This window comes from Dama dama, chromosome 9 (assembly GCF_033118175.1).
Source record: "Dama dama isolate Ldn47 chromosome 9, ASM3311817v1, whole genome shotgun sequence".
In the NCBI taxonomy this organism is placed as follows: domain Eukaryota; kingdom Metazoa; phylum Chordata; class Mammalia; order Artiodactyla; family Cervidae; genus Dama; species Dama dama.
In genome coordinates, this window is record NC_083689.1 from 14,506,467 (window position 1) to 14,527,413 (window position 20,947).

At 40.5% G+C, this 20,947-nt stretch overlaps 1 protein-coding gene and 1 pseudogene across 4 annotated transcripts in view; one reads left to right on the forward strand and one right to left on the reverse strand.

The window, feature by feature from the left end:
- Positions 1–20,947, forward strand: part of LOC133061823 (adhesion G protein-coupled receptor E2-like) — a 41,413-nt gene that overhangs the window by 11,070 nt on the left and 9,396 nt on the right. For all 4 annotated transcript variants that reach the window (XM_061150054.1, XM_061150055.1, XM_061150053.1 and 1 more), the window contains 8 exons: positions 188–234; positions 325–402; positions 819–996; positions 6,299–6,406; positions 6,594–6,814; positions 7,000–7,179; positions 12,796–12,993; positions 13,262–13,497. In XM_061150054.1, the coding sequence (XP_061006037.1) occupies positions 188–234; positions 325–402; positions 819–996; positions 6,299–6,406; positions 6,594–6,814; positions 7,000–7,179; positions 12,796–12,993; positions 13,262–13,497 (1,246 nt within the window). The remainder of the gene's footprint in view (positions 1–187; positions 235–324; positions 403–818; positions 997–6,298; positions 6,407–6,593; positions 6,815–6,999; positions 7,180–12,795; positions 12,994–13,261; positions 13,498–20,947) is intronic.
- On the reverse strand, positions 4,381–5,287 carry LOC133061523 (glycine cleavage system H protein, mitochondrial-like; annotated as a pseudogene).

The following is a 20,947-nucleotide window of genomic DNA, read 5'->3' on the forward strand; positions in this document are numbered from 1 at the left end:
TCTGTTCCTTCTTTTTGATTCATTCTTATGTTCATGGTTCTTCTCAAACTGTTACTCTGAGTAACCAAATATCCAAGGATTAATGTCTGGGATGGTACCTGGCCTGACCTGACCGCAGATCCTACTCACAACACACACACACACAAGTGCTCTCACCCCTAATGATCCATTGTACTGTTCCCTGCAGAGATCTCCATCCACACCTGGACTGCACCCTCAAGTATCAACAGCTCGGTGAGTGGCCCAGCAGACAACACGTGAAAACCCTCCATATAGCCCACCTATCTCCCCCAAGTTCTAACCTCCTCATATTCCTCCTCCCAGACGCTCTCCTGCTTCTTTGACAGAGTCCAGAATCTTCTTGAAAGCATGGAGTCAGTCCCTGTCCAGGACACTATCCAGGTAAGGGTAGGACCCAGGGAGGCAGGTGGAGGCTTCCCACAGGTGCTGTGGGAAAATCTGGTCTGGGAGGAGATACCTCAACATAAGGGTGCACTGCTCTAAGGCCCTGCCTCTCCCAGGGTGGGTGGGAAGTGTAGACATATGTAGTCACTGTTAGACTCCCACGTGCACCTTCTAAAAACCTTTAATCTTGCAGCCCCTGAATATTGGGTTCATGTCATCCTTGGCATTCATGTACACGTTTGACCTCTGAATGGCTGGATTCCAGGGGCAAAGACCACCCAAAGGATCCCACCTGGCCCTGCCTTTATCACTCAAACAGTTTCCAAGCTCTGTTCTCTGTGAGTGAGTGGGTAATGTCTTCATACAACCTCTCAGGTGTGTGAGCTACTGGCTCTGTGTCCTTATCTCTGCAGAACCTCATACAGGGGGTGGATGAAATGCTGGAGGCTCCCTGGGACCTGGAAGCCCTGCCCAGCTCAGAGCAGCACCTTGTGGCCTCTAACCTGCTCACTGGCCTGGAAACTGTCTTGAGAGGACTGAGCAGGTCCCTGGACAATGAGTCACTGCACTTCAGTTCACCTTCAGGCACAGGTAATTACGTGGAACAGCCTTCAGGCTCCTGCTCTGCTCATTCCTGGTTCATTCCTTTTCCAACCTCACTAGAGCCCAGTGACCAGGGTTGTATTTCATGTTGATCTCATAAATAAAAACAAATTTTAAAAAATAAATAAATTATTGTGCTAAGCAAAACAATAAGACAGAGGAAGACAAATACCCTGGCTTCAGGTTCAGGTTGTGGAGTAGGCAATGGTAGGCAATGTAGGCAATGGTTCAGATGGTAGAGTCAGCCTGCAATGCAGGAGACCTGGGCTCAATCACTGAGTCAGGAAGATCCCCTGGAGAAGGGAATGGCAACCCACTCCAGTACTGTCGTCTGGAGAATCCCATGGATAGAGGAGCCTCACAGTCTACAGTCCATGGGTTGCAGAGTCAGACATGACTGAGCCACTAACACTTTCAAAAAACAATACAAACACCAAGGTCATCAACATAGAGAACAGATTGGTGATTGCCAGAGACCAGGATAGCAGTACAGAAAATGGTGCAAAGAAGTCAAAAGGTATAAGCTTCCAGTTAAAAATAAATAATGGGAATGTACAACATGGTAACTATAGTTAATAGTACTGTACTGTGTATTTTAAATTGCTATGATAGTACATCTTAAAAGGACTTACCACAGAAAAATTTGGAACTCGGTATGATGACAGATTTTAGCTAGCTTTTGTGGTGATCATTTTGCAATATATTCAAGTATGGAGTCACTATACCTGTCAATTATACCTCAATAAGAAAAACATAAATGAATAAAATTATATATAATATACACTTTCATTGTAAATAAATTATGAGCATAAAAACAATGCTAATGAAAAGTTTAAGACAAAATACAAATGGTTACAAAAGGGAAATGTTTTAATTTGGAATAACATAATTTTCTCATGTTATCTGTCATGTAGGTATGATCTGTTTCAATTGAGTATTTGTTTTGCTTAGCACAATTATTTATTTATTTTTAAATTTTTATTCTTATTTATAGTAGTTTCAGGAGTAGAGCATAGTAATTTGGTATTTTTACAGAATACACTCCATTACAAGTTCTTACAGGACAATGGCTATATTCCTTATTCTAAACAATATATCCCTGTTGCTTATCTATTTTAAACATAGCGGTTTGCACTTATTAATCCCATAACTCTAACTTGCCCTTCCACCCTACCATCTTCCTTTTGGTAACCACTAGTTTCTTTTCAATATCAATAAATCTGTTTCTGTTTTGCATATCTTGGTTTATATTATTTTTATATTTCACATAGAAATTATATACAATGTTTGTCTTTCTCTATCTGGCTTATTTCACTCAGCATAATACTCTCTAGGTCCATCTACAATGTTGCAAATGGCAGAATTTCATTCTTTGCTGTGGTAGATTAATATTCTATTCTACTTAATCACCACATCTTTTTATCCCATTCCTCAACTGACCAACACTAAGGTTCACAATTTTAATCAAAGTGTAAAATCTAGTAGCATTAAGTTCATCATAAAGTTGTGATCATCACCTCTATTTATAAAATAACTTCAAAATAAATTAAATTAAAAATAATAAAATAACTTCACCTCTCCAAAAGTAAAAACTGTAGCCACTGAACAAACACTCCTCAATCCTCTGTTCCCCTGGTCCCTGGCAACCACTGATTTGTTTTGTGTCTCTATGAATTTGCCCTGCTGGAAATTTTGTATAAATAGAATTAAAAGTATATGACCTGAATGTCTAGCTTCTCTCACCTAGCATAATGTTTCCAAGGTTTATCCATGTTGTAGCATGTATCAGTATTTCATTCTTTTATGGCTGAGTAATAATGTATTGTACATGGATGTACCTCCTTTTGTTTCTCCATTCATCCATTGGACATTTGGCTGGCTGCCACCTTTTGACTCTTGTGAACAATGCTACTATGAATGTGGTGTTTCGTTTCTGCCCGTACCTCACAGCATATGGGAAGTAGGATCTTAATTCCTTGACCAGAGACCAAAACTGTGTCTCTTGCATTGGAAGCACGGAGTTTTGGAAGCACTGTACCCTCCGCGAAGTCCCTGTAGCACAAGTTTTGGTTTGAGTAACTGTTGAATAAAGTTCTTTTGGGCACATAATAGGGTGTAAAATTGCTTGGTGGTGTGGTAGTTCTATTTTCAACTTTTTGAGGAACCACCAAACTAGTTTTCCAAAGTGGCTATATCTTCATTTTACATTATCAACAGCAATGTGTGAGGGTTCCAATTTCCTCATCCTCAGCAACACAGTACTTCCATTTTGCTTTCTTTTTCTTGTAGCCATTCTAGTGTGTGTCAAGTGATATCTCATCATGGTTCTATCTGCATTTCCCTAGTGACTAAGATGTTGAACATCTGTTCATGTCATTGTTGAATTTGTCGATATTTTATTGGAGAAACATCTACTTGAGTATTTTTCTTTCTTTTCAATTTCAATTTTTTACATTTGGTTGTTAAGCTGTAAGAGATCTTCATAGATCTTAATTTAGATCCTATGAGATATGTCTTTTCAAATATATTCTCCCATTCTGTAAATTACCTTTTCACATTTTTGTTGTCTTTTCACTTTAATGAATAGATATTTCCATTTTGATGAAGTCCATATAATCTTTTGGCACCATTTTGAATACTGTAGGTTGGCAGTAAGTTTTGAAATCAGAAATTGTAATGCCTCCAAATTTGTTTTTCACCTTTAAGATTGCTTTGTTTATCCAGGTCACTTGCAATCCATTATGGATTTTAGGATGAGCTTTCCATTTCTGCTGAAAATTAATTTAATGATGTCAGAATTTTGATACAGATTGCATTGAATCCATAGATCATTTTGGGGACTATAGAGATCTTAATAGGATGGTTCTTATCCATGGGCACAGGATGTCTTTTTTTTTTTTTTTTTTAATTGTTTATTCTCCTGCAAGGCTGTTGCTTCACTGTAGAAAAATAGCACCAGCAAACACAGTATATTGCAAAATTAAGACAGTAATATTCTTCACTGGACACTATACAACTAACAAACTCTTCTCCACTGTCAGTTATTTCTAGTGGGAAGATCATTTTGACCCAAATCCAAGGATAGCTGTAAGCAAGTTACGATGTCATATACGGTATAAGATAACCATGTTATCCTTGAATTACATAATTTTTATAATTAGTTTTATCAGAGATAATTTCAGGAATTCTGAATATTATAACTGGAGCCTAGCCTAAAAATCACAGGATGCTGTGGAAAAGATACACAGTGTTTATCTGAAGGCATTAGAAAGTTAAGGGGTATTTACTTCAGGAAACATTGTTACAAGTAGTTTCTCTTGCTAAAAGTTGCTTTTTAAATATCTATCCACCACTAATTTAAGACAACTATGCTAGATTAAGTTGTTTCAAAGTAGTTTATTTAGGGGTTCCATTTTCATTCCTCAATAGATTTTATGTATTTTTCATATGCTTCTTCACTCATTAGTTCATCTAGTTCTGAAGGGTTACTGAATGTCATCTTGATCAGCCAACCATCTTCATAACAAGACTTGTTGACAAGTCCTGGATTTTCTGCTAGAGCTGTATTAATTTCAGTTACTTCTCCTGATAGAGGGGAATAGAGTTCACTAGCAGCTTTCACACTTTCCAAAGCACCAAATTCCTATTGTTTGTTCAACTTTGTCCCAACTTCAGGCAGACTACAGTAAACCACATCTCCCAAAGCTTCCTGTGCAAAATTGCTGATTCCCACTGTTCCAACACCGTTTTCTGTTGTTACCCACTCTTGTTTTTCTGTGAATTTCCGCACCGACAGCAGGGCAGGGCCGGTGCTCAGTGCCCGGACGGCACCTGCCCGCAGTCCCCTCGGCCGCGGCGAGCAGGGCGCGCAGGCTGCCGACCGAGGCCCGCACGCTCCGCACCGCTTGCAGCGCCAGGTTCGCCCGGGTGCAGAGGGTCTCGGCGCGGCACCTAGGGCACCCCACACAGGATGTCTTATGGTTTATTTAGAGTTTCTAATTTCTTTCAACAGTCTTTTGTAGTGTTCAATATACAAATCTTGAGTTTCCTTGGATGAAATTTTTCCTTGTATCTTGCTGACTATTTGTGTATCTATGTTCAAATTGACATTGGTTTATTGGGATTGCTATGCTGCATTATCTTGTTTTGTTCTTGGGCTAATGATGGTCTCATAGAACTATTTAGGTAGAGCTATTTCTCTTCTATTCTATAGAAAAGTTTACAAGGGATTAGTGTTAATTCTTCCAGAATGCCTGGGAGCATTCACTGTAGAAGCCATCTGTTCTGGTCTTTTCATTTTGGAAAGTTTTGGATACTGATTCAATCTACTTATCTGTTAATGGATTGCTCTGATATTCCATTTTCTTAAGTCAATTTTTTGTATTTTGTGTCTCTAGGAATTTCTCCATTTTATTTAGGTTGCACTTCATGTTGTTGAATAATTGCTCTTATATTCTCTTACAATCCTTTGTAAATTTAAATGATATATGCATATACCACTATTATGTGTACCAAATGATATTGCTTATAATAATAATATCATTATTTATAATATACATTATTATAAAATTTTTATTTATATATCATTGATAAAATGATATATGATCATTTATGTGATTATGCAATCACATAAATATTGCACATATGATTGCATAATCACATAAATGATTATACATATAAACCATATGATATGTCATATGATTTAGATATTTTGACATCATATTTAGATAGCATGTAAATCAATGATAAAAATATATCATTATTTTCTGATCTACCATGGAAGCCCATATAATATACATTATGTAATATATAAAGTACATATTTATGTGATATATTAAGGGGCTTCTCTGCTAGCTCAGCTGGTAAAGAATCTTCCTGCAATACAGGAGACCCTGGTTTGATTCCTGCATCAGGAAGATCCTTTGGAGAAGGGTTGGGCTACCAAGACTAGTATTATTGAGTTTCCCTGGGGGATCAACAGTAAAGGTTCCAATATTAATCCAAAGTTTACAATGCAGGATACCTGGGCTCAATCCCTGGATTGGGAAGATCTCCTAGAGGAGGGCATGGTATCCCACTCCAGTATTCTGTCTGGAGAATCCCCATGGACAGAGGAGCTTGCAACCCCTGGAATTGCAAAGATTTGGACATGATTGACCAAATAAGGGCAGCACACAGCACATAATATATTAAAATATTTATTTTTATACATGCAAATAATGGTAGTATGTGTACCATGATAGGCACAATTACTAATCTAACTCCCTTCTATAACCCTCACAACTCTTAGAAATGTCACTGAAGGCACTGGATAAAGAAGATAAGAATGTCACCTTGATTCAGAATAACATAAAGATGATACTGATCTGGGATACAGTGCATGAATCTAATGACTCAGGTAATGGTTGTGGCAGGGTACAGGTCCCTAGGGATCCAAAGTGAGATGCGATACTCAAAGGGGCAATAAACAGAAATGTATACTTTCACGGAAACTATGGGTAATGGTGGGGCCACAGGGACATAGTTCATTAAAGGAGGAGTCATGTTGGATACCCCAAGATATCAACCTTGCCCTTGTCCTGCAGGTCCCATGGTGGTGGGCCTTGTCTCCATGCCTGGGATTGAAAAGTTGCTGGATAGAGTCTCCCTGATTGTGGATACTGAGGAACAGGCAGTTCCACATGAGACACACAGGGAATTGCTGCAGGAAAAGCCCCCTATCCTGCTGTCAGATGTCATATCCGTTTTCATCAGCAACAGTAACACACAGAACCTCAGTTCTTCAGTCAAATTTGTCTTCAAACATGTGAGTCCTGGGGGGATGAAGCTGTGGTTGTGAGAAAGACCTTAGTCCTGGGCACAGCCTTTGTGCTTCAGGGATGTCCATCACAGGTGCATCATATCCCAAGGAAAGTCCATCATAAGCTAGATTTGGGTCAGCATTTCTAAGCAACAGAACCACCAGCTCAAACCTACTTCCTGTTTCTACAGTCAAGGACCCCTGAAACAAAGGGGGAGGTGCACTGTGTCTTCTGGGAGCAGGGCCAGAATGGAAGTGGCCACTGGGCAACCAGAGGCTGCAGGACGATGGACAGCAGAGACGACAGCACCACCTGCCAATGCACCCACTTCAGCAGCTTTGCTGTCCTCATGGCCTACTACAATGAGCAGGTGACACCCCTCAGAGGGGCTACATTCAATATCTTGATGTGGAACAAATTCTCACACATGTAAAACCTGAAAAAAGTACTGTCTCCCAGTTATCGCAGGTCAGTGATCTGGCATGGTATAGCGGGGATGTCTGCTCAGGTTCTTCCAAGGCTGAGTCATTCTGTCAGCCTAGACTGCATTCTGATCTGAGGTTTGCTGTCCTCCTCTAACCCTCTAATTTTTGCCACAATTCAGTTCCTTGTGATAGTAGGACTGAGGTCTCCTTGACTTTCCATCTGTCAGCAGGTGTCCGTGTTTAGCTCTTAGGGGCTACCTGCATTTCTTCCCATGTGGACCTCTCTTGGGAACTTTAATACAGTACAAAAATTAGTTTTATGCAATAAGCCAAATAGTCTCAAAAGTTAAAGTGTGTCAGAATCATCTGGAGGGTGGGTTATTTATTTTTAAACATTTCATTCCTAAACAAAATCATATGTAGAAACATGCTGCAAAAATAAATTTGGTGCTATCATACTCAATTGCTTTTTATCAAAAAGCACCTAATTTGCATGTTTTACAATTCATTTTCTTCATCCTTTGTGCACCTCCCTCTTTCTTATTCCCTCTCTCTCTTCACCCAGACTTATACTAAAAGGAAATTGGCAGATATTTTTTCCTTGTCCTCAGGTATTCAGGATGATTTCCAAAAAGAGGCAAGCTTCCCAGGTGGCTCGGTAGTAAAGAATCCACTTGCCAGTTCAGAAAAGGCAGGAGACTAAGGTTCAATGCCTGGGTTGGGAAGACCCCCTGGAGAAGGAAATAGCAACCCAGTCCTCTATTTTTGCCTGGAAAATTCCAGGGACAGAGGTGCTTCACGGGTTACAGTCCTTGAGGTCACAAAGAGTCAGACACACCTGAGTGACTGAGAACACATGCACACCAAAAAAGAGGCAGACATTATCAATTTTAAGCTACAGCCAACATCCAAGTATAGTAGTGTTTCTCTTTTACCCAAGAATTTAGTTCTAAATCTGTAAGGAGTAGTGGCCATCATGAAGAAATAGTACAGGGATAAACTGTGCAGAATTCAGAGTTGGAAGTTGATACCTGGACATCATGAAAATGGGTAGAGATTTTGTCATACATCATTACATTATGGGGATGGACGATGGTGCTCAAAATGTAGCTTCTCACCTCTGTGAACTTATCGTGGTAACTGGGAAGCTTAGTCATGCTCAAAAGTCTAGCGGGAAATAAACCCTTGTGATAATCAGGGCTTGGTATTCATTCAGTTCAGTTCAGTTCGGTTGCTCAGTCGTGTCCGACTCCTTCAGACCCCGTGAACCGCAGCACGCCAGGCCTCCCTGTCCATAACCAACTCTCGGAGTCCACCCAAACCTATGTCCAACCAGTCTGTGATGCCATCCAGCCATCTCATTCTCTGTCGTCCCCTTCTCCTCCTGCCCCCAAACCCTCCCAGGATCAGGGTCTTTTCCAGTGAGTCAACTCTTCACACGAGGTGGCCAAGTATTGGAGTTTCAGCTTCAACATCAGTCCTTCCAATGAACACCCAGGACTGACCTCCTTTAGGATGAACTGGTTGGATCTTCTTGCAGTCCAAGGGACTCTCAAGAGTCTTCTCCAACACCACAGTTCAAAAGCATCAATTCTTCGGCGCTCAGCATTCTTCACAGTCCAACTCTCACATCCATACATGACCACTGGAAAAACCATAGCCTTGACTAGATGGACCTTTGTTGGAAAAGTAATGTCTCTGCTTTTAAATATGCTATCTAGGTTGGTCACAACTTTCCGTCCAAGGAGTAAGTTTCTTTTAATTTTATGGCTGAAATCACCATCTGCAGTGATTTTGGAGCCCAGAAAAATAAAGTCTGACACTGTTTCCACTGTTTCCCCATCTATTTGACATGAAGTGATGGAATCGGATGCCATGATCTTAGTTTTCTGAATGTTAAGCTTTAAGCCAACTTTTTCACTCTCCTCCTTCACTTTCATCAAGAGGCTTTTTAGTTCCTCTTCACTTTCTGCCATAAGGGTGGTGACATCTGCATATCTGAGGTTATTGATATTTCTCCCAACAATCTTGAATCCAGCTTCTGCTTCTTTCTCTTGATGTACTCCAGCCCAACATTTCTCTTGATGTACTCCTCATATAAGTTAAATAAGCAGGGTGACAGTATACAGCCTTAATGTACTCCTTTTCCTATTTGGAACCAGTCTGTTGTTCCATGTCCAGTTCTAACTTGCTTCTTGATGTGCATACAGGTTTCTCAAGAGACAGGTCAGATAGTCTAGAATTCCCATCTTTTAAAAATTTTCCACACTTTATTGTGATCCACACAGTCAAAGGTTTTGGCATAGTCAATAAAGCAGAAATAGATGTTTTTCTGGAACTCTCTTGCTTTTTCGATGATCCAGTGGATATTGGCAATTTGATCTCTCATTCCTCTGCCTTTTCTAAAACCAGCTTGAACATCTAAAATCAGCTTGAACAGCTGAAGTCTGGCTTGGAGAATCTCACACTAGCGTGTGAGATGAGTGCAATTGTGCAGTAGTTTGAGCATTCTTTGGCATTGCCTTTCTTTGGGGTTGGAATGAAAACTGACCTTTTCCAGTCCTGTGGCCACTGCTGAGTTTTCCAAATTTGCTGGCATAGTAAGTGCAATACTTTCACAGCATCATCTTTCAGGATTTGAAATAGCTCCACTGGAATTCCATAACCTTCACTAGCATTTTTCATAGTGATGTTTCTAAGGCCCACTTAACTTCACATTCCAGGATGTTTGGCTCAGGTGAGTGATTATACCATTATGATTATCTCGGTCATGAAAACGTTTCTTGTACAGTTCTTCTGTGTATTCTTGCCACCTCTTCTTAAGATCTTCTGCTTCTCTTAGGTCCATATCATTTCCGTCCTTTATTGAGCCCATCTTTGCATGAAATGTTGCCTTGGGGTCTGTAATTTTCTTGAAGAGATCTCTAGTCTTTCCCATTCTGTTGTTTTCCTCTATTTCTTTGCATTAATCACTGAGGAAGGTTGTTGTTTTGTTTTGTTTTGTTTTTAATCTCTCCTTGTTATTCTTTGGAACTCTGCATTCAAATCTCCTTTGCTTTTCACTTCTCTTCTTTTCACAGCTATTTGTAAGACCTCTTCAGACAGCCATTTTGCTTTTTTGCATTTCTTTTCCATGGGGATGGTCTTAATCCCTGTTTCCTGTACAATGTCACAAACCTCTGTCCATAGTTCATTAAGCACTCTGTCTATCAGATCTAGCCCCTTAAATCTATTTCTCACTTCCACTGTATAATCATCAGTTCAGTTCAGTTCACTTGAGTCGCTCAGTCGTGTCCGACTCTGCGACCCCATGAATCGCAGCACACCAGGCCTCCCTGTCCATCACCAACTCCCAGAGTTTACTCAAACTCATGTCCATAGAGTCGGTGGTTCCATCCAGCCACCGCATCCTCTGTCATCCCTTTCTCCTCCTGCCCCCAATCCCTCCCAGGATCAGGGTCTTTTCCAATGAGTCAACTCTTCGCATGAGGTGGCCAAAGTATTGGAATTTCAGCTTCAGCATCAGTCCTTCCAATGAACACCCAGGACTGATCTCCTTTAGAATGGACTGGTTGGATCTCCTTGCAGTCCAAGGGACTCTCAAGAGTCTTCTCCAACACCACAGTTCAAAAGCATCAATGTTTTGGTGCTCAGCTTTCTTCACAGTCCAACTCTCACATCCATACATGACCATTGGAAAATCCATAGCCTTGACTAGGCGGACCTTTGTTGGCAAAGTAATGTCTCTGCTTTTAAATATGCTATCTAGGTTGGTCATAAATTTCCTTCCAAGGAGTAAGAGTCTTTTAATTTCATGGCTGCAGTCACCATCTGCAGTTATTTTGGAGCCCAAAAAAATAAAGACTGACACTATTTCTACTGTCTCCCCATCTATGTATAATCATAAGTGATTTGAATATAGGCCATACCTGAATGGTCTAGTGGTTTTCCCTACTTTCTTCAATTTAAGTCTGAATTTTGCAATAAGGAGTTCATGATCTGAGCCACAGTCAGCTCCTGGTCTTGTTTTTGCTGACTGTATAGAGCTTCTGTATCTTTGGCTGCAAAGAATATAATCAATCTGATTTCAGTGTTGACCATCTGGTGATGTCCATGTGTAGAGTCTTCTCTTGTGTTGTTGGAAGAGGGTGTTTGCTATGACCAGTGTGTTCTCTTCGGAAAACTCTATTAGCCTTTGCCCTTCTTCATTCTGTACTCCAAGACCAAGTTTGCCTGTTACTCCAGGTGTTTCCTGACTTCCTAGTTTTACATTCCAGTCCTCTATAATGAAAAGGACATCTTTTTTGAGTGTTAGTTCTAAAAGGACTTGTAGGTCTTCATAGAACCGTTCATCTTCAGCTTCTTCAGCGTTACTGGTTGGGGCATAAACTTGGATTACCGTGATATTGAATGGTTTGCCTTGGAAATGAACAGAGATCATTCTGTCATTTTTGAGATTACCTCCAAGTGCTGCATTTTGGGCTGTTTTGTTGACCATGATGGCTACTCCATTTCTTCTAAGGGATTCCTGCCCACAGTAGTAGATATAATGGTCATCTGCATTAAATTCACCTGTTCCAGTCCATCTTAGTTCACTGATTCCTGGAATGTCAACGTTCACTCTTGCCATCTCCTGTTTGACCACTTCCAATTTGCCTTGATTCTTGGACCTAACATTCCAGGTTCCTATGCAATATTGCTCTTTACAGCATCAGACCTTGCTTCTATCACCAGTCATATCCACAACCGGGTATTGTTTTTGCTCTGTCTTCATCCCTTCATTCTTTCTAGAGTTATTTCTCCACTGGTCTCCAGTAGCATATTGGGCACCTACCGATCTGGTGAGTTCATCTTTCAGTGTCCTATCTTTTTGCCTTCTCATACTGTTCATGGGATTCTCAAAGCAAGAATACTGAAGTGGTTTGCCATTCCCTTCTCCAGTGGACCACGTTCTGTCAGACCTCTCCACCATGACCCGCCCATCTTGGGTGGCCCCACACGGCATGGCTTAGTTTCACTGAGTTAGACAAGCTGTGGCCCGTGTGATCAGATTGGCTAGTTTTCTGTGATTATGGTTTCAGTGTGTCTTCACTCTGATGTCCTCTCGCAACACCTACTGTCTTATTTGGGTTTCTCTTACCTTGGACGTGGGATATCTCATCACGGCCGCCTCTCCTGACCTTGAATGTGCAGTAACTCCTCTCGGCCCTCCTGCGCCCATGCAGCCACTGCTCCTTGGACGTGGGGTTGCTCCTCTCGGCTGCCGCCCCTGGCCTCGGAGTTGGGGTAACTCCTAATGGTCTTCATTAGGACTCTCTTATTCCTCAGTCCTTCCATGCACAGATTTTATCATTCAGATCCCATAAATGTCTAAATTTCTGAACCGGGAGAAAGTTATCCATTAACATAACATAAACATAACATATCCATAAACATATCCATAACATAATCTACTCAGCACCTCCATTCCTGATTTCTCTATGTCTAAAAATAAAATTGGCGGAAGGGTCATTACCCCACAGCAGGAAAGCATGACTGATCTTCTCTCTTCCGGGTCCCAGGAGGAGGATCCCACACTGACTGTGATCACCTACGTGGGACTGAGCCTTTCTCTGCTGTGCCTCCTCCTGGCGGCCCTCACCTTCCTGCTATGCAAAGCCATCCAGAACACCAGCACCTCGCTCCACTTGCAACTCTCACTCTGCCTCTTCCTGGCCCACCTGCTCTTCCTGACAGCCATCGACAGAACTGAGAACAAGGTACATATACTGTCCCAGAATACCACTGCCCCAGGGATGCTGAGTTCATGGGGCCATACTGCATTGGACTCCTTAATATAATGGGATTCCAGGTAATGTTAGATGGATAAGTAGCCAATTCACATGGACTGACACAACTAGAAAGCAAACATTCAATTGATAATTCATTCATTTACATCAGAGTTATCCCCAGTGGCAAGTCATAGAAGCCCTGGGGCCATGCTCCATCCTGACAAACCATCCTGGTGACATCTTCCTCTTCCTCCAGGTGCTGTGTACCATCATCGCAGGTGCCTTACACTATCTCTACCTGGCCTCCTTCACCTGGATGCTGCTGGAGGGTCTGCAGCTCTTCCTCACTGCCCGCAACCTGACGGTGGTCAACTACTCCAGTGTCAACAGGTTCATGAAGAAACTCACGTTCCCAGTGGGCTACGGAGTCCCGGCTGTGATTGTGGCCATTTCTTCTGCATCCAGGCCTCATCTTTACGGAACACCCAAACGGTGAAAGCAAATTCGCGCCATCCTAATTTCTAATGCATGACTATGGCTATCATAGAACCAACATAGCACTTTCATTTTATCTTTCTCAATTTATTCATTTTAATTTAAGGATAATTACTTTACAATATTGTGGTGGCTTTGCCATACATCAACCTGAATCAGCCACAGGTGTACATGTGTACCCCCATCCTTAACACCCCTGCTTCATCCCTCCCCACCCTATCCCTCTGGGTTGTACCAGAGCATCGGCTTTGTGTGCCTTGCTCTTTGCATTGAACTTGCCCTGGTCATCTATTTTACATGTAGTAATATACATATTTCAATGCTATTCCTTCAAGTCATTCCACTGTCCCCTTCTCCTGCAGAGTCCAAAAAATCTATTCTTTACACCTGTGTCTCTTTTGCTGCCCTGCATATAAGATCTTCATTACCATCTTTCTAAATTTCATATTTAGGCATTAATACACAGTATTTGTCTTTCTCTTTCTGACTTCTTCACTCTGTATAATAGGCTCCAGTTTCATCCACCTCACTAGAATTGACTCAAATGAGTTTTTTTTACAGCTGAGTGATATTCCACTCTGTATATGTACCACACCTTCCTTATCTATTCATCTGCTGGTGGACATCTAAGTTGCTTCCATGTGCGGGCAATTGTAAATAATGCTGCAGTGAACATCGGGGTATATGAGTCTCTTTCAATTCTGGTTTCCTTGGGGAGTATACCCAACAGTGGGATTGCTGGGTCATATGACAGGTCTATTCCCAGTTTTAAAGGAATCTCCACACTGTTCTCCTTAATGGTTGTACCAGTTTGCATTTCCACCAACAGTGTAAAAGTGTTCACTTTTCTCTACACACTCTCCAGCATTTATTGTTTCCAGACTTTTTGATAATGGCCATTCTGACCAGGGTGAGATAATACCTCATAGTGATTTGATTTGCATTTCTCTAATAATGAGATGTTCAGCATCTTTTCATGTGTTTGTTAGCCATCTGTATGTCTTCTATGGAGAAATGTCTGTTTAGTTCTTTGGCCTACTTTTTGATTGAGTTGTTCATTTTTCTGGTACTGAGCTGCATGAACTGCTTATATATTTTGGAGATTAATTCTTTGTAAATTGTTTTATTTGCTATTATTTTCTCCCATTCTGAAAGCTGTCTTTTCACCTTGCTTATAGCTTCCTTCATAGGGCACAAGCTTTTAAGTTTAATCAGGTGACATTGGTTTATTTCTGCTTTATCTCCATTATGCTGGGAGGTGGGTCTTAGAGGATCTTGCTGTGATTTATGTCAGAGACTGTTATGCCTATGCTTTCCTCTAATAGTTTTATAGTCTCTGATCTTAACATTTAGTTCGTTAATCCATTTTGAGTTTATTTTTGTGTATGGTGTTAGAGAGTGTTCTAGTTTCATTTTTTTTTACAGGTGGCTGACCAGTTTTCCCAGCACCACTTGTTGAAGAGACTATCTTTCCTCCATTGTATATATCTGCTTCCTTTGTCAAAAATAAGGTGTCTATATGTGCATGGATTTATCTCCAGATTTTCAATTTTGTTCCAGTGATCTATATTTCTTTATTCCAGTACCATACTGTCTCGATGACTGTAGCTTTGTAGTATAGTCTGAAGTCAGGAATGTTGTTTCCTCCAGTTCCATTCTTCTTTCTCAAGATTCCTTTGGCTATTTGAGGTTTTTTGTGTTTCCATGCAAATTGTGAAATTATTTGTTCTAGTTCTGTGAAAAATAGCATTGGACTTTCATAGGGATTGCACTGAATCTATAGATTGCTTTGGGTAGTATACTCATTTTCACTGTATTGATTCTTCCAATCCATGAACATGGTATATTTCTCCAACTATTTGTGTCATCTTTGATTTCTTTCATAAGTGTTTTATAGTTTTCTATATACAGGTCTTCTGTTTCTTTAGGTAAGTTTTTTCCTAAGTATTTTGTTCTTAATGTTGCAATAGTGTATAGGATTGTTTCCTTGATTTCTCTTTCTGATTTTTCATTGTTTGTGTATAGGAATGCAAGGTATTTCTGTGTATTAATTTTATATCCTGCAACATTTCTATATTCATTGATTAACTCTAGTAATTTTCTTGTGGTATCTTTATGGTTTTCTATGTAGAGTATCATGTCATCTGCAAACAGTGACAGTTTTACTTCTTTTCCAATCTGGATTCCTTTTATTTCTTTTTCCTCTCTGATTGCTGTGGCTAGGGCTTCCAAAATTATGTTGAATAGTAGTGGTAAGAGTGAGCATCCTTGCCTTGTTCCTGATTTAGAGGAAATGTTTTCAATTTTTTGCCATTGAGAATAATGTTTGCTGTGAATTTGTCATATATAGTTTTTGTTATGTTGAGGTATATTCCTTCTATGCCTACTTTCTTGAGTTTTTATCATAAATTGTTGTTGAATTTTGTCAAAGGCATTATCTCCATCTATTGAAATAATCATACCATTTTTATCTTTCAATTTGTTAAGATGGTGTATCACATTGTTTGATTTGAGAATATCTTGCATCCCTGGAATAAAATCCACTTGATCATGATCTATGATCTCTTTAATATTCTGTTGGATTCTGTTTGCTAGAATTTTGTTGAGTATTTTTACATCTATGTTCATCAGTGATATTGCCCTGCAGTTTTCTTTTTTGTGGTTTTCGTCTGGTTTTGGTATCAGGATGATGGTGGTCTCCATAAGGTTCTGACCCAGGTGTGCTGTGCATTTTGTGCCCTTCCCAGATCCAAGCAACGCAGGCGACCAGATGCTTGGCGAGTGCACTGTCCTAGGTGGGCCATGCATCTTATGCACCTCCCCAGTCCAAGCTGCTCAATTTATCTGTTGCACATCTATGCCAGGTGTGCTGTGTGTCTCCTTTGGGGAGCTGGTCTCAGGCTGTGACACTCCTGGCCAATGTGAACTGTCCAGGATCCAAGGAAGATGTGGTTATCGACTGACGGCCTGCTCACAGTTTGGTGGGAAATGCAGTCTTGGGGCCAAGATTGCAGCAGCCCCTTGCATTCCAGCTCTGGCTGTCACACCATTACCTCTCTGCCTCCAGGGAAGGAGGGTCGTAAATGGCAGCAGCTTAGTCTCCTTTGGTTTTCACTAGGGCACAATATTTGTTCTGTGAGCTCACTAGGTGTCACCATGGAGCACTTGAGCCTACCTGCAGGAAAGGTCCTTTGGCTTTCTTTGTCTCTCTGGTGTTCACATGGTTTGGGTTACTGTGTTACATTAGCTCCCTCTGATTGTCCACAGGGCATTCAAACCCGGTCCTTACCCTAAGAACCAGCCATGCAGCCCAAACCTCTGTACCCAGCCCCCACTAGCTGCCAGTGGACTTGAGCATCTGAGCTGCTTCTCCACTAGTAATTGAGGCTCAGCACGTATTCTGTGGTGATTTTTTGTTGTTGTTGTTATGTTGCCCCGTGAGATTCCTCTATCTCCCAGAGTTTGCTTAAGTTTATATCAGTTGCGTCAGTGATGCTATCTAACCATTTCATCGTCTGCCACTCCCTCCTCCTTTTGCCTTCAATCTTTCCCAGCATCAGGATATTTTCCAATGAGTCAGCTTTTCACATCAGGTAGTCAAGGTAATGGAGCTTCAGCCTTAGTCCTTCCAGTTAATATTCAGGGTTGATTTCCTTTAGGATTGATCAGTTTGATCTCCTTGCAATTCAAGGGACTCTCAAGAGTCTTCTCCTGCACCACAGTTTGAAAGTATCAATTCTTTGGCACTCAGCCTTCTTTATGATCCAACTCTCATACCCATGCATGACTACTGGAAAAACTATAGCTTTAACTATATGAACCTTTGACAGCAAAATGCTGTTTCTGTTTTTCAATATGCTGTCTAGGTTTGCCACAGCTTTCCTTCCAAGGAGCAAGCGCCTTTTAATTTCATGGCTGTAGTCACCATCCACAGTGGTTTGGGAGCCCAAGAAAATCTGTCACTGAAAATCTGTTTCTGCTTCTATTTGCCACCACGTGATGGGACAGGATGCCATGGTGTTAGTATTTTTTAATGTTGAGTTTCAAGCCAGCTTTTTCACTCTCCTCTTTCACTCTCATCAAGAGACTCTTTAGTTTCTCTTCACTTTCTGCCATTAGAGTGGTGTCATCTGCATATCTGAGGTTGTTGATATTTCTCCCTGCAGGCTTGATTCCAGCTTATGATTCATCCAGCCTGGTATCTTGCATGATGTATTCTCAGCCTTAATGTAGTCGTTCCCCAATTTTGAACCATTCAGTTGTTCCATGTCCAGTTCTATCTATTGCTTCTTACCTATATACACATGTCTCAGGAGACAGGTATGGTATAGGTGTGGTGGTCTGGTACCCCCATCTCATTAAGAATTTTCCACAATATGTTGTGATGTACACAGACAAAGGCTTCAGTGTAGTCAATGAAGCAGGAGTAGATGTTATTCTGGAATTCCCTTGCTTCCCCATGATCCAGCGGGTGTTGGCAATTTGATCTCTGGTTCCTCTACTTCTTTGAAACCCAGTTTGTACATCTGGAACTTCTTGGTTCACATACTGCTGAAGCCTAGCTTGAAGGATTTTGAGCATAACATTGCTAGCTTGTGAAATGAGCACAATTGTACAGTAGTTTGAACACTCTTTGGCATTTCCCTTCTTTGGGATTGGAATGAAATATATTATGCTATCTGTCTTTCTCTGTCTGCCTTACTTCATTCAGTATGACAATCTCTAGATCCATCCATGTTGTCACAAATGGCACTGATTCACTCTTCTCTAGCTGAATAGCATTCCATTGTATACATGTACCACTTCTTCTTTATCCATTCCTCTATTGATGGAGATTTAGATTGCTTCCATGTTCTGGCTATTACAAATAGTACTGCAAAGAACATTGGGGTGCAATTATCTTTTTAAGCCATGTGTTTCTCCAGATATATGCCAGAGTGGGAGTCCTAGATTATATGGTAGCTCTATTTGTTTTTTAAGGAATGTCCATATTGTTCTCCATAGTGACTGTACCAATGTACATTCCCAGGATTAGTGTGGCAGGATTACCTTTTCTCCACTCCCTCCCCAACATTTATTTTCTGCAGACTTTTTGATGATGGCCATTCTGGCTGGTGTGAGGTGGTACCTCATTGTGGTTTTTATATCCATTTCTCTAATAATTAGTGATGTTGAGCATCTTTTCATGTGTGTTTTTCACTATGTATTTTTTTTTTTGAAGAAATGTCTCTTTAGGTCTTTCTCCCATTTGTTACTGGTTTATATATATATATATATATATATATATATATATATGGAGAGAGAGCAGGAGAGAGAGAGCTGTGTACATGAACCCTGTACACTTTGGAGATTAGTCCTTTGTCAGTTGTTTCATTTGCATCATTTGCAAATATCTCCTCCCATTATGAGGGCTGTCTTTTCATCTTGTTTATGGTTTCCTTTGCTATGCAAAAGCTTTTAAGTTTAATTAGGTCCCATTTTTTATTTTAATTTTATTTTCATTACTCTAGGAGAAGAATGGGATAAAAAGATCTTGCTGTAATTTATGTGAAAGAGAGTTCTACTTATGTTTTCCTCTAAGAGTTTTATAATGTCTGGCCTTACATTTAGGTCTTTAATACATTTTGAGTTTATTTTTGTATATGATGTTAGGGAGTGTTTAATATCATTCCTTTACAAGTAGCTGTCTAGTTTTCCCAGAATCACTTACTGAAAAGATTGTCTTTTCTCCATTGATATATTCCTTCAATTGTGTCAATATTGTTCTGCAATGCTCTACATGTTTTACGTGTATGACACATTTCTATGTTTTATACTCTACAATCTGTTTACCACTGATAATTGGATTTCCATCCATCACCATACAGTCGAACCACTTTGCCCATTTCACCTCTCCCCAAGCTCATCTTTTCTCCTCTGTCAGGACTCTATTATCTTCATCTATGGGGAGAGGGCATTTGTTTGGTTTAGGTAGTTCATTTATTTTTGTTTGTTTATTGGTTTGTTATATTCCACATGCGAATGAAATCAGACTGTATTTGTCTTTCTCCATCTGACTTCTTTCACTTAGCATAATAAACCCAGCATCCATTCATGTTGTAACAAATAGCAAGATTTCCTCATTTTTACGGCTAGGTAGTACTGCATGGCTGGTGTGTATGTGTGTGTATCACATCCTCTTTATCCTTTGATAGGCACTTAGTATCCCTCCATATCTTTGCCATTGCAAATAATGCTGCAGTGAACATAAAAGTCTGCACATCATTTTGAGTTAGTGTTTTTGTAGTCTTTATAATTACCCAGGCACGGGATAGCTGGATCACATAGTAGCTCTATTCTTAATGTTTCTGAAGGTCTCAATACTGTCTTCCATAGTGATTGCATCAGTTTACATTCCTAGCAACAGTGTATAAGAGTTCCTTTTTCTCCACGTTCTCACTGACAGTGATTATTACATGTGTGTTTGATAAGAGCCATTCTAACAAGTGTGCTGGAATGTCTCGCTGTGGTTTTGATTTACATTTCCCTAACTTTAAAGATATTGAACATTTTTCATGTGCCTGCTGATCATCTCAATGATTTCTTTAGAGAATGTCTGTTTAGTCCTGTGCCATTTTTAAATTAGGCTGTTGGTGGCAGAGATGTGATCAAATGCACACTGGTACTCACAATAAATTCCTATGCTGGACCATAAAAAAATCTGAATGCCAAAAATTGATGCTTTCAAATTGTGGTGCTGTAGAAGACTCTTGAGACTGCCTTGGATAGCAAGGAGATCAAACCAGTCAATCTTAAAGGAAACCAACCCTGAACATTCACTGGGAGGATGATGCTGAAGCTCCAATACTTTGGCCACCTGGTGCAAAGAGCTGACTCCTTGGAAAAGACTGTTTCTGGGAAAGATTGAGGGCAGGAGAAGTGGGTGACAAGGGCAAAATGGTTGGATAGCATCACCAACTAGGTGACATGAGTTTGAGCAAACTCAGGGAGATAGTGAAGGACTGGGAACCCTGGCACGCTGCAGTTCTAGGGGTCACAAGTAGTTTGATACGACTTAGCAACTGAACAACTCACAACAAATTCTTATGCTGGTTAAAATTGATGTCAACCTGCATCAGATGGTTTCTGGATCACTGGCCTTTCTAGATAGTTTAGCCAAAAAGTCAGAAAACTTTCCCTATAAAATGCAAGATAGTAGATACTTTGGTTTTGTGGGTCAAACAGTCTCAGTTGCAGTTTTTCACCTCTGTCCTTGTAGTTCAAAAGCAGCCACAGAAAAGATATAAGAAAATGAGTGTAACTCTGACCCGGTAAAACACATTTCCAAAATCAGACAGCAGCCCAGTGTGGACCACAGGCTGCAGTAAACCAATCCCTGTCTGTGTAGCTCTCTCTTTGGTACTTCCTGGTGGATCCAACTAACATGATCCTAACACCTCCCAAATCT